Source organism: Pelophylax lessonae (assembly GCF_965119305.1).
Source record: "Pelophylax lessonae genome assembly, chromosome: 9".
NCBI classification, from domain to species: Eukaryota; Metazoa; Chordata; class Amphibia; order Anura; family Ranidae; genus Pelophylax; species Pelophylax lessonae.
This window is the reverse complement of record NC_138776.1, coordinates 101,925,510-101,937,841: the sequence shown is the minus strand read 5'-3', so window position 1 is coordinate 101,937,841 and position 12,332 is coordinate 101,925,510. Positions and strand designations below refer to the sequence as shown.

Below are 12,332 nucleotides of genomic sequence, written 5' to 3'. Positions count from 1 at the left end.
CGACCACTTGGTGTTTTCACACAACACCGCCAGCCTTTATACTCCAGTAGATGCTATAATAACTGCAGATTGTTAGTCCACCCGCTAGTTTTCGCAGCCTTGGTGGCGGCCATGTTTTTGGTTACAAGCGGGCAGACTAACAATCTGCAGTAATTTTAGCAAAAACACCAGGTGGTCAAAATCTCCAATTATTCCTGGTGGAAATAATGTCATTGGAGATCTCGGCAAGTTGAAGTTTTCACCAGGTGGGACAGCTGCAGCATACAGGTGAGTATGTGTGTTTGTTTTTTTTCTGTACCCCAAACTTCTTTTGTTGTAGCCTATGTGTTTTTATTTCAGCGGCCATGACAGTGGAACCCTGTGCGTGGCGAATTCAGCAGTGGATGTCCCTCCTCATCCCCTGGGCCTGACTCCTGGATGCTTTCACTTCCTGTTCGCTGCGTGTGAAGTGCAGATTATACTGGTGTCTGCAGGTGCCTGTTTCTGCTGGGTGGTGGGGTTCTCTCCCTCTCTGCTGAGGATCGCATGGTGCTTGTGCCTGGTGACCGGTTGGTGCTTCCAGTGCGGTGGGGGTTGTCCCTTGCAGTGTTTTACACTTTTTGTGGGGTCCCCCTGGTGACTCATGGAGTCTTTGAAGCACATCTTCCCACCTGATCCCCTCTCTGAGACTGCGGGGCCCTCTGGGTCCCAACCATTCGATGCACTGACGGCGGTTCTGGAGTTTTTTGTGTCCCGGATGGAGGTGGTCTTCGAGCAATGGGCTAGCAAAAAGCGCCCCCTGCCTCATCTGTCTCATCAGATCCTGAATCTGATTTGGTCGCCGCAGATGTGGGTCACTCTGCTGGGTCTGCAACCACGCGCCCGGGATCCTCTGATAGTGAGGATGATTCCTCCACGTCTGCCACCGTGCACGAAAAGGCGCTCGTGGAAGCATTGATTGTGTTTGTGCGTGAGACCTTGAACATGGAGGATGCAGCTGAGATGAAGGCGCAGGTTCCCTTTGGCAAGCACAAGCCATCCAGAGAGGCAAGGGTGTTTCCTTTCCCTGCCTACTTTGACAAAATTGTCGCTAAGAGTGTGGACAACCAAAGCATCCCCGTGAGGTCCCTAAGCGCTTTACTAGGCGTTACCCCTATGAGGAGTCCCTTTTTAGGAAGAGGATTGTTCCACCAGTGGTGGACCCTCCGGTTTCCAGATTGAACAAGACAACCATGGTTCTGGTTGAAGAGTCCCCGGCCTTTAAGGATCTGGCTGACAGGAAAGTGGAGGCTGTGGCCCACAATATGTACACTCTGGCTGGTTCGGCACTGAGGCCGGTATTTACCATTGCCCTGGTATCGCAAACTCTGACCAAGTGGACTAAGCTTTTACTCCATGACCTGGAGGGAGAACAGCCCCCACCTTTGCTGAGCAGGTGGTGCAGGGGCTGCAATTTTTTCTGTGATGCCTCTTTGGATGGGGCACCCCTAGTGGCTCGGCTCTCTGTTTTGGCAGTGGTCCTTTGGCGTGTCTTTTGGCTCAAATGCTTGTCCGCGGACCAGAGTTCTAAAAAGGCCTTGACTGATCTTCCCTTTCAAGGAGATCACCTGTTTGGAGCTACCCTGGATGACATCATGGAAGGTCTCACAGGGGGGGAAGAGTACCTTTCTTCCGCAGGCTATGAAGAGCTAGGAACCTTGTCGTAGACGTGGGCCTTCCTTTTTGGCTCATAAGTTTTTTTTCATCCCTCAGGGTCGACTGACAAGGGCTCGAAGCCTTTCAGGGCCTCCTCTGGAGGATCCAAACTAACCTGGTCTGGCAAGCCGAGATCGGGATTCTCAAGACCACGAAAAAGCGGAGTCTCCTTCTGCTCTAGTGGAAAACCTGGAGATCACAATACAAACTCTGCGGGAGTTTGGCTGGATTCTGAATTTTCAGAAGTCTGCCCTGGTTCCATCCACAAAGCTGGACTATCTGGGTCTGACTCTGGACTCGGCCTTAGTTAGAGTCCTCTTTCCTCTGGACAAACTCCAGAAATTGCAGGCTGCAATTTGTCACCTGCTGCCCAACAGATGGTCATCCCCTGGACTTGCATGCGGGTGCTAGGCCTGATGGTGTCTACCTTTTGGGGCTGTTCCGTTTGCACAGTTCCATTTTAAGTCCCTGCAAAGAGAGATTCTGAACGAATGGGACAAGACTCCACAGTATCTGGACAATCAGATCCAGCTGAGTTTGGGAATGAAGGAGTCCTTGATATGGTGGCTTCGTTCTCCGGCGCATTGGCTTGAAAAATCCTTCCTCCCCTTGTATTGGACAGTTGTCACCACAGATGACAGCCTGTCCTCAACAAGCATTCTGCTCAGGGGATCGGGACACTGGAAGAGTCCAAGCTACCAATCAATATCTTGGAACTCTGAGCGATCAGACTGTGTCTGGACCATTGGACGAATCATTTTCAGGGTTGTCCAGTGCGCATTCAATCGGGCAATGCCATGGCCGTGGCTTATGTCAATCACCAAGGGGGCACAAGAAGTGTCCTGGTGGCTCTGGAGGTAGCCGGCATTCTAAGGTGGGCAGATCGGTTCATTCCACCCCTCTCCTCCATACACTGCGCTGGGGTGGAAAACTGGCAGGCGGATTACTTCAGTCGGCAGGCATTGGACCAAGGGGAGTGGTCTCTTCATCCAAAGGTGTTTTTATCAGTTGTGTCTCTGGTGGGGCACCCTTGAGGTGGATCTGTTGGCGTCTCGGCTCAACAGAAAGGTGCAGAGGTTTTGGCTCGGTCAAGGGATACTCTGGCGGATGCTACGGATGCGCTGGTGGCCCAGTGGGGTCAGTATCATATGACTTACGCCTTCCCTCCTTTCGAGCTTCTACCAAGGCTTCTATGCAGGATCGAGGCAGAAAGGATTCCGGTCATCTTAGTGGCTCCGGACTGGCCTCACTGGGCTTGGCACGCCGATCTGGTGCGGCTGGTCGCCGACATTCCTTGGAAGCTTCCTCTCAGGGAGGATCTGCTGTCCCAAGGACCGATCTTCCATCCTGCTTTACATTCGCTGGCCTTGATGGCTTGGCTGTTGGAGGCCAGGTGCTGAAGGATAGAGGTTTATCTGACACATTGATTCCTACGCTGTTAAAAGCTAGGAAATCTACTTCTAGGAGGATCTGCCATTGTACGTGGAAGACGTACATTGCTTGGTGTGAGTCTCTTGGGGGTTCATCCTCGCTCCTCGGCTCGAATGTTGACCTTCCTTCAACGGGGGGGTTGAACAGAAATTGGCCTTAGGTACCATCAAGGGCTAGGTATCAGCTTTGCAGGTCTTCTTCCAGCGACCTTTCGCCACACACTCTGATGCGTACCTTTCTTCGGGGTGTCCGACATTTGGTTCCTCCAGAGCGGGCACTGTTGCTGCCTTGGGACCTCAATTTGTTGCTTTTGATCCTCCAGCAGCCCCCCTTTGAAAAACTTCGGGAGATTCTCCTGCTTACGCTGTCCCAGAAGGTGGCCTTTTTGGTGGCTATCACCCCTGCGTGCAGGGTGCTGGAACTGGCGGCGTTATTCTTTCATTCACCTAACCTGGTGATTCACAGAGATAAAGTGGTTCTTTGTCCTGTCCGTTGTTCCTTCCAAAGGTTGTCTCTGATTTTCATTTGAATGAAGACATTGTGTTGCCATCCCTGTGTCCCAGGCCTAAACATCCGGAGGAAATAGCCTTGCATGCCTTGGATGTGGCCTGGGCAATTAGGGTGTTCCTGGCAGCTTTCAGGAAGTCAGACTCTCTCTTTGTGCTCATGGATGGGCCTCCTAACGGGTTGTCCACTTCCTCTGCGAACAATTTTCAGATGGATCCGACAGACAGTGATTCAGGCCTATTCCATCAAGGGTCAGGTTCCTCCTTTCCCTGTTAAGGCGCACTCTACTCGGGGGCGTAGTGCCTCCTGGACTTTCTGTCATCAGGCGTCAGTGATGCAGGTTTGCAAGGCGGCCACTTGGTCGTCGGTGCACATTTTCACAAAGTTTTATAAAGTGGATGTGTTGTCATCTGCGGATGCTTCTTTTGGCCGCAAGGTTTTGCAGGCTGCTGTTGAGAGGACCTAATCCTCTTCGAGGGTGTGTTGTTTTTTTTTTTTTTTCCTGTGGGCTCCAGTTGTTTTGGTTGAGCTCTTGTTGCCTAGTTGGCTACTGTTTAGTCTTTGGATTTTTTTTGCTGTTCCCACCCTTCATGTTTAACACTACTTTGACTTACCATAAAATCCATTTCTCTGATGTTCATTGATGAACACAGCACCCACCCCCCTGTGGAGTTGAAATTCTTCTGACACTGCTTGTAACTAAACTGAGTGCCTATAGCAGAGAGAGGGAGTATAATCCCTGGGACTGCCCATGGGTGTAGCCAGACTTTTTTTTTCTGCCTAGTGTCCTATTCCTGTAGGGGGCAGTGTAACCCAACGATTTTGAAGACCAGCAGCTGTGTTCGTCAATGAACATCAGAGAAATGGATTTTACGGTAAGTCAAAAATCCCCTTATTTCACTTGTAAATAACTTTGCAATGCTTTGTGCTAGAATGGTACTTTTAGTATCATCCTAACCACTTCTATACTGGGCCAATTCTGGTACTCTGCTCCTACATGTAAAAATCATCATTTTGTTTCTAGAAAATTACTCAGAACCCCCAAACATTATATATGTTTTTTTTTTTTTTTTAACAGAGACCCTAAGCAATAAAATGGCAGTCGTTGCAACTTTTTATGTCCCACGGTATTTGCGCTGCAATTTTTTAAATGCGTTTAAAAAAAAAAAAAAACATTTCATGAATTTAAAAAAAAACACTAAAGTTAACCTGATTCTTTTTAGCATAATGTGAAAGATGTTACGCCGAGTAAATAGATACCTAACATGTCACGCTTTAAAATTACGCACACTCGTGGAATGGTGCCAAACTTTGATACTTGAAAATATCCATAGGCAACATTTTTAATTTTTCACAAGTTACCTGTTTAGTTACAGGGGAGGTCTTGGGCTAGAATTGTTGCTCTCACTCTAACAATTGCAGCGATACCCGATAGATTGAACGTTGTTTACATATGTGGATGCGACGTATGTAATGCATTTGCTTCTGCGTGCGAGCACGCGGGGGCACTTTCAATTTTCTTTTTTATTATTGTTTATTTTTTATTTTTTTATTTATTTATTTTTACACTTTCATTTTTAAATTTTCTTTTGATTACTTCTATTCCTATTACAAGGAATGTAAACATCCCTTCTAATAGTAATAAGGCATGACAGGTCCTCTTTATGGAGAGATCTGGGGTCAATAAGACCCCAGATCTCTCCTCCAGGTTGGAAAGCCTGAGAAAAAAAAAAATAAAACGATTTCGGCTTTCCAGCCGAGATCGTGGCAGTATTTACAACTGAAAAGCCGGACGTGACATCATAATGGACCTTGGAATTCTCTATGGTGAACTTCCGCCCGGCGGATTCTCCGGTTTGCCGATTGCATGGATGAGCCGGTAGAAGCACCGCAGGGTGGCAGGAGGGGGGGGGGGACGTCCCCCTGCCTGTAAGAACAATCATGCAGCTGAACAGCCGCTATGATTGTTCTTACGGTGCTGGGAATCGCCGGCTTAAAAAAATTATATCTTGATGCCTGCAGCTGCAGGCATCATTCAGATATCCCTACTCAAAGCCCAGGACGTCGTATGGCGCACTGCGGTATGGAAGTGGTTAAACTGGATAAACTATGGAAAAAATTTGTATCATTTTAATCTACTGCAACACATTTTTTTTTTGAATGAACACTGGTCAAGAAAAAAACGAAAGTCAGTTTTTTAGCTGTCACTTTTTGGACTACATGAAAGAAAATAATTTTTGCAAGACAATATCATGAAAAGAAAGCCTTTTTTTTACCATTACTTAAGATAACAAAATAATGCATAATATTTTTATTTTTTTTTTGTTTTTTTTAACTTGTCTGGTTGCTTTAACTGACAGTATTTGCAGATCAAACTCATCCCTTTGTTGTGCAGAGGATTGAAACACAGTAGTTAAAAAAGTAACAAAGTCCCGGCTACTGCTCACCACTGACTGGCAGGCCAGCAGTGATTGGTTGCTAGGACCACTCAGTGTCTAGCAACCAACCACGTGGTTGGTATGATTCTGCCCCCGACATTCAGCAGGGAGCGGAACCTTCTCCTGCAGTCTGTCCTGGGCTGCCTGCTGCCACACCTACCTGCTCGCTGCTGCAGCTATCAGCGGTGGAACTTCCTTGTTTAGATCTGGCTGCTGCCAGTGCCCTACCTTCCCTGTGCTGTAAATTTAAATTTATAGTTAAGGAACTTCAGGAGGTTTATATTTAATGTTAGAGGAGCAGCTCTGGTGACCCTAATGTAAGAAGGGGCTCTGTGGGGACCCTGATGTGAGGGGGGAGGGCTTTCTGGGGACCCTGATGTGAGAGGGGGCTCTCTGAGGACCCCAATGTAAGGGGGGCTCTCTGGGGACCCTGATGTGAGCGGGGGGCTCTCTGGGGACCCTGATGTGAGTGGAGGGCTCTCTGGGGACCCTGATGTAAGGGGGCTCTCTGGGGACCCTGATGTAGGAGGAGGGGCTCTCTGGGGACCCTGATGTGAGGAGCAGGGGCTCTCTGGGGACCCTGATGTGAGGAGGAGGGGCTCTCTGGAGACCCTGATGTAAGGAGGAGGGGCTCTGGGGACCCTGATGCACAGGGAAGGTGGCTCTGGAGACCCTTGAGTAAGTGGGGAGGGTGACTCTAGGGACCCTGATTGTAATGGGGGGGGGGTGGCTCTGGGGATGTAAGGGGGAGGGGTCTTTGACGAAAAGGGTGAGGACTCTGATAAAAAGTGGTAGATGGGGATTCATGATGTAGGGGGGGGGGATTTGATGTGAATAGGGGGGCTTGTCCTGACTGTGGCACTCTTATGTTGTTTTGTGTGATAGACTAGCTTCATATGAACAGTCCTGCAGTATTTGATTAGCACATGCAGCCAGTGACTGCAGTGCTGATCAGTGTATTCTGACAGTGGGGGGATCCCATTGTCAGAATATAAAGACACACAGCAGGGAGGATGAATGGGGAAATGTATTCAGTTTATTTTGTTCATCTGACTGGCTGAATGAAAAATACTAAACCATGTATGGGCAGCTTTACTCATGGCTCCTGAACTCTATACATTGTTGTTTTGTATGTTACTTACTCCTCCTGACCCCTGCACTCTACACAGTATGTTGTACATGACATAGTCCTGAGGAAGGCTCAGTCAGACAAAGGGATTAGGTTCTGTGCAAAGTAAAGCATATGTGATGGAAATGTTTAATTTTATCATTCTTTCTGAGGTTTCTGTGTGTCTATAAAACTGTTACCAGTGGAACAGCAATTAGGAGTATTTTGTGGTATGTGTTTAAGCCCTTTCCACATTTAGCTAGGTACACACTTAAAGGAGAAGTACGGGAAAAGCTCGTTTGGCTGTACTTCTCCTATGGAACACAGAAGTGCCATTCGTTTTGAAATATGGTTCTGTAAGCAACACCTTATTTTCTGGCAGTGCTCTTCCCGAGACTAGACTCTGGGTCCGCCGCTGCTCCTGGCTTCAATTAAAGAGATGGGCAGAGAGAATGTTGGGACTGGTCTAGGGGTGCAGAGCAGCCTGCAAGTGTGGAGGATCGGGTAATTAAATCTGCTTTACCTGGTCACCCTAGACCTAAATGAACCCCTGCAGTTCAGGGGCAGCCCCACTACAAGGGAGTACTTTTCGTTGTCTGGGAGTTGAGCTTTAAGTGGGGTACACACTATAAGAAAATCGGGCAAATGATCATCCAATTTTCCTCATTGTTTCACAGCAAATCGGAACCAATGAAGGGAAATTTGTAGAAAAATTCTCATATGACAAAGGCTTCAGTACATCTCTGGATCGGTTTGTTGTTTCGATATAGAGTTTTCACTAAGCCCCATTCACACTTCTGTGACTTGTCAAGCCATGCTTCCCAATGAGTACTGTTCATATCTGTGCAACTTAAAGTTACAGTGACTTTAAAGTAGTTCCTGCACTACTTTGATCGGACTTTCATTCGACTTAAGGGCCATAGACTTCAATGTAAAACCCTCAAAAGTCGCATGAAAATCCTTAAAGTCGCACCTGCATGATATATATGCAACTTGTGTGCAACCTTGTAGAGCACAATCATATTGGTCAAAGCCAAAGTCGCAATGGAAATCGCACAAGTGTGAATGGACTAGGTAACCTCTGATGTGCATGCTTACTACTTTGTTTGGTTCTAATTTCTTAAGACAGGTTTACTTGGTTTACTTTTAAAGGAAAATATTTTATGTTTGACTGGAATGTTTTATATAGATCACTTGGCAATTAATTTTTAATGGTTTTCCTCTGGCCTTTTTTTTTTTTACCCTCTCAGGATTCCTCACAGATGATTTGGTGAGTCATGAAGAATATGGAAACCAGACGAAGTACATGGGAGTATGCCGCTTGCCAGGACCAGGGCAGAAACATCGGAGACTTGATATCATAGTTGTGCCATATTCAGAATTTGCATGTGCACTGATGTATTTTACTGGCTCAGCACATTTTAACCGTTCCATGCGCGCTCTGGCCAAAACAAAGGGGATGAGTCTGTCTGAGCACTCCCTGAACAAAGACGTGGTGCGCAATGGCAGTGTGAAGGTCAATGCTGGCTACCCTTTATCAACGCCAACTGAGAGGCATGTATTTGAAATCCTTGGGCTTCCTTTTAGAGAACCGCATGAAAGAGATTGGTAGACTGGAAATACTTGCAAAAGCGGTTTCCATTCTTCTCTGCATATGCCTGATATGTAAATTGTCAGATCATAGGGGTTTAAAAAATAAAATGAAAATGAGGGAAGATGTAGATGATTTCTATGAGGCCTCCTAAAATCCACATACATCTGGAGCATTCCCTCTTGAAGATCCCTTATACCACGCTTGGGGAAAAAATATAACATCATTGCAGTGCATACTTTTAAGTGGCCATGTATACCCAGTCTTACAGTAATTTTATTTTAACCCTTCACTCAAAATCCATGCTGCTTAGAATTTGCCACCACTATTAGGGATGCACCGAAATGAAAATTTTGGGCCGAAACCGAAAATGCAGGATGCCCTTGGCCAAAAACCGAAAATGACTTTTTCCCCCAAATAATTTTAAAATAGATGGAACAGGGGCATACACCAAAAACAGGCAGCGACGTACACCTGTCGCTGCCACCCTGTCACAGTATATGTACTGTGATGGGTTGGCAATAGGTTAATTTAATTACCAACGGTATTTGTATTATGCAGCATGAGGGGGTTAATGTATTGTCACTGCTGCATTAGTGACCGACCAGTGGCAGTTAATTAAACCCTTTGTGCTGCATTAGTGCAACCAGTATAAGTGTTAATTAACACTGGTTGCACTGATACTGGTTGCACTAATGCAGCACAAAGGGGTTAATTAACTGCCACTGGTCGGTCACTAATGCAGCAGTGACCAGCAGTGACAATACATTAACCCCCTCATGCTGCATAATTAATACTAATACCAATGGTAAGCTGCCTCCGCTATCACTCCCCCCCGCATCAGCCTCAGCGTCAGAGTCCCTCTCCTACTCACTCAGCTCCTCCGGTCATGGTGTCCATTATTCAAAAGTCCCGCCTCTGGCCGGCCGCCCGCCTCCCGGTGATGTCACTACTACTACGATCTGTACATGAATGAAGTGACACACCGGGCGGGCGAGTGGCCGCTAATAGCTGTCACTATGTGAGCCTTTCACTTCTCTTCAATTCCCTATCAGCGGCACGATGTACATGAATTAACTGACACTCCGGGCGGGAGGGCGGGGCGAGCGGCCACTAATAGATATAAATATGTGATCCTTCCCTGTCAGCGGGACTGTAACTGACCTGACACCGGGGGGGGGGCGGGGGGAGCGGCCGCTAATAACTATAACTATGTGAGCCTTCACTTCCCTGTCAGAGGAGATACCTGCCTGACAGGGAAGTGAAGCTCTCACATAGTTATAGCTATTAGCGGCCGCTCCCCCCGCCCGGTGTCAGGTCAGTTCTCATTCACACACAGTCCCGCTGACAGGGAAGGATCACATAGTTCTATCTATTAGCGGCCGCTCGCCCCGCCCTCCCGCCTGGTATGTCAGTTCATTCATACACACATCGTAGTAGTAGGGACGTCATTGAGAGGCGGGCGGCCGGCCAGAGGCGGGACTTTTAAAACCTGCGCCCTCCTCCTTCCTCACGGCGGCCATATTAATTTCGGCAATGTTAACCCATTATCGGCCGAAATGGGATAGGCTCATTTTTGGCCGATAATTTCGGTGGCCGAAATTTCGTTGCATCCCTAACCACTATACATTTTATTTAGTAACTGTTGTAAATAGAACTGGCACAGTTGATTACTGTCTGTGATACCTTTCTAATTAAATACACCTAATTTACAGTTAATTTCAGGCCAAGCTTTTGGAGTGTACCTCCTGCGTGTACCTTAAAAGCTTGTCTTGAAAATGTTTCTGTCAGTACAAATTAAATGCGTATCATGGACTGTACTCAGCAGTGTCGAAGCAAGTGCACTAATATGGCTACAATTATCTTAATCAAAATGGATCTCAAAAATGCTGCTGTGTATATTTTTACAGAACTTTATCACACAACAAGTATTCAATGGTAATTCAGCTGTTAACTTTGATTTTAATTGTTTTTTACTTTAACACTTTAAATGATCCGCTGTATGTAAAACATGAATGTATGGTGTGAGAGTAGAACATGTATTTATTTGATGGGATTAATATCAGTGCAACACATCTTTGCTGTCACTTTTCATTTGCTTTCTTTGAAAGTTTATTCTGCCTATTTTATCACACACAATATATCTTACTGAACCTCTAGTCACGGTTCACATTTGTGCGATGCGGGAACGCTGTGAATATACAGCGTGTTCCCACATCGCATCCGCACCCCTGGCAGTTCACACTGCCATATGCGATACGCTGGGGTGTCAACTAAAAGTTAACGACACCCCCATTTGAGATCGCATATCGCAGTGCAATCTGGAAGTTCGCACAGAATCGGATCGCACTAGTGTGAACCACCATGCGATCCGATTCTGCTGCGGATTAAAAAAAGTATCATGTGCGTGTTTAGTGCGATTGCAGTGCGAATTCAGCCATACAAACTGTATGGCTGAAATTTGCACCGCACATGAGATCGCATGTAATTTAGGAGCAGTGCGCTCAGAATTACATGCAATCTCTGTGATTGCACAAATGTGAACCGGCACTTAAGGTCCTTTAGAACCATGTTTAGTATCTGAAAAGCTAGGTCCACCAAAATGTCATTTGATTAGTGGGTGGATAATACAATGTTGGGCAACATTGCAGTTGCTTATTTTGCAGACCTATTTTTTGTAAACCAAATCTAAAAATAATGCAATGAGGCTCCTCCAGAAATCTCTTCTCTGCTCATGCCAGTTAAAATTTCCTTTTTGCTCCAGTAACTTTAATGTTGAATCCTCTACCTGTGGCTGCATGAGCAGTGAGGATGGGGACTTGTACAAGTTTACAGAACTGTTTTTTTTTTTTTTTTTTTTTACATCAAAGCTACATACTTTATTTTAACATTAGGCCTCATGTACACTGCTGCTGATAAACGGACATTTAGGAGCAGTTGGGCGTTTTTTTTTTTTTTAGCAGCCCCTGAACTCTCCTTTGTTATCTTATCTGTACATGTACACTGAGATGTTTATAGTCGTTTAGAGACAGTTGAGTTTAGTGGCATTTTTTTTTCAGGCAGTTTCAGGAAGTTTATTGGCATTTGAAATGCCAAATGCTTGTAACAGCGTGCAAATGTGTCCAAGCGCGGTAACTCGCATTTATAAACGTTCCGTTTATAGGTGTTTTCAATGGGGATACATTTCTGACCATTTTACAATGTAAAAACTCTTCTAAACACAAACGCGGCAAAACTGACATTTTTAACCATAGGTAAGCTGTCAAGTTCCAGTGTTCAGAGGTTTTCAAACGTCCCGTGTACATGAAGCCTAACAGTGAACACATAATATTTAGGCTAGGTTCACACTGCTGCCATTCAATTTTGATCTGACGTTTGATTTTGACTTTTGCGATTATGTAGCGCTAGCTTAATGCAATTTGGTCTTGTAGATTCTGTGGGGCCAAAATTGCACTGGAATCGCACCAAAGTAGCACAGAATCCTTTTCTAATATGTCTCAGTGCTGAGTTGCATTGATGTAAACTGAAACCATTGAAAACAATGTGATTTCTCTTGTTATGCAATTCTCTGCAACTCAAGTCA

At 46.0% G+C, this 12,332-nt stretch overlaps 1 protein-coding gene across 2 annotated transcripts in view; it reads left to right on the top strand.

The window, feature by feature from the left end:
* POLL (DNA polymerase lambda) overlaps window positions 1-8,862 on the top strand; it is a 55,285-nt gene extending 46,423 nt beyond the window's left edge. For both annotated transcript variants that reach the window (XM_082268246.1, XM_082268247.1), the window contains exon 9: window positions 8,409-8,862. In XM_082268246.1, coding sequence (XP_082124372.1) covers window positions 8,409-8,770 — 362 coding nt within the window. In that variant the 3' untranslated portion in view covers window positions 8,771-8,862. The remainder of the gene's footprint in view (window positions 1-8,408) is intronic.
* Window positions 8,863-12,332: the final 3,470 nt, after the last annotated feature.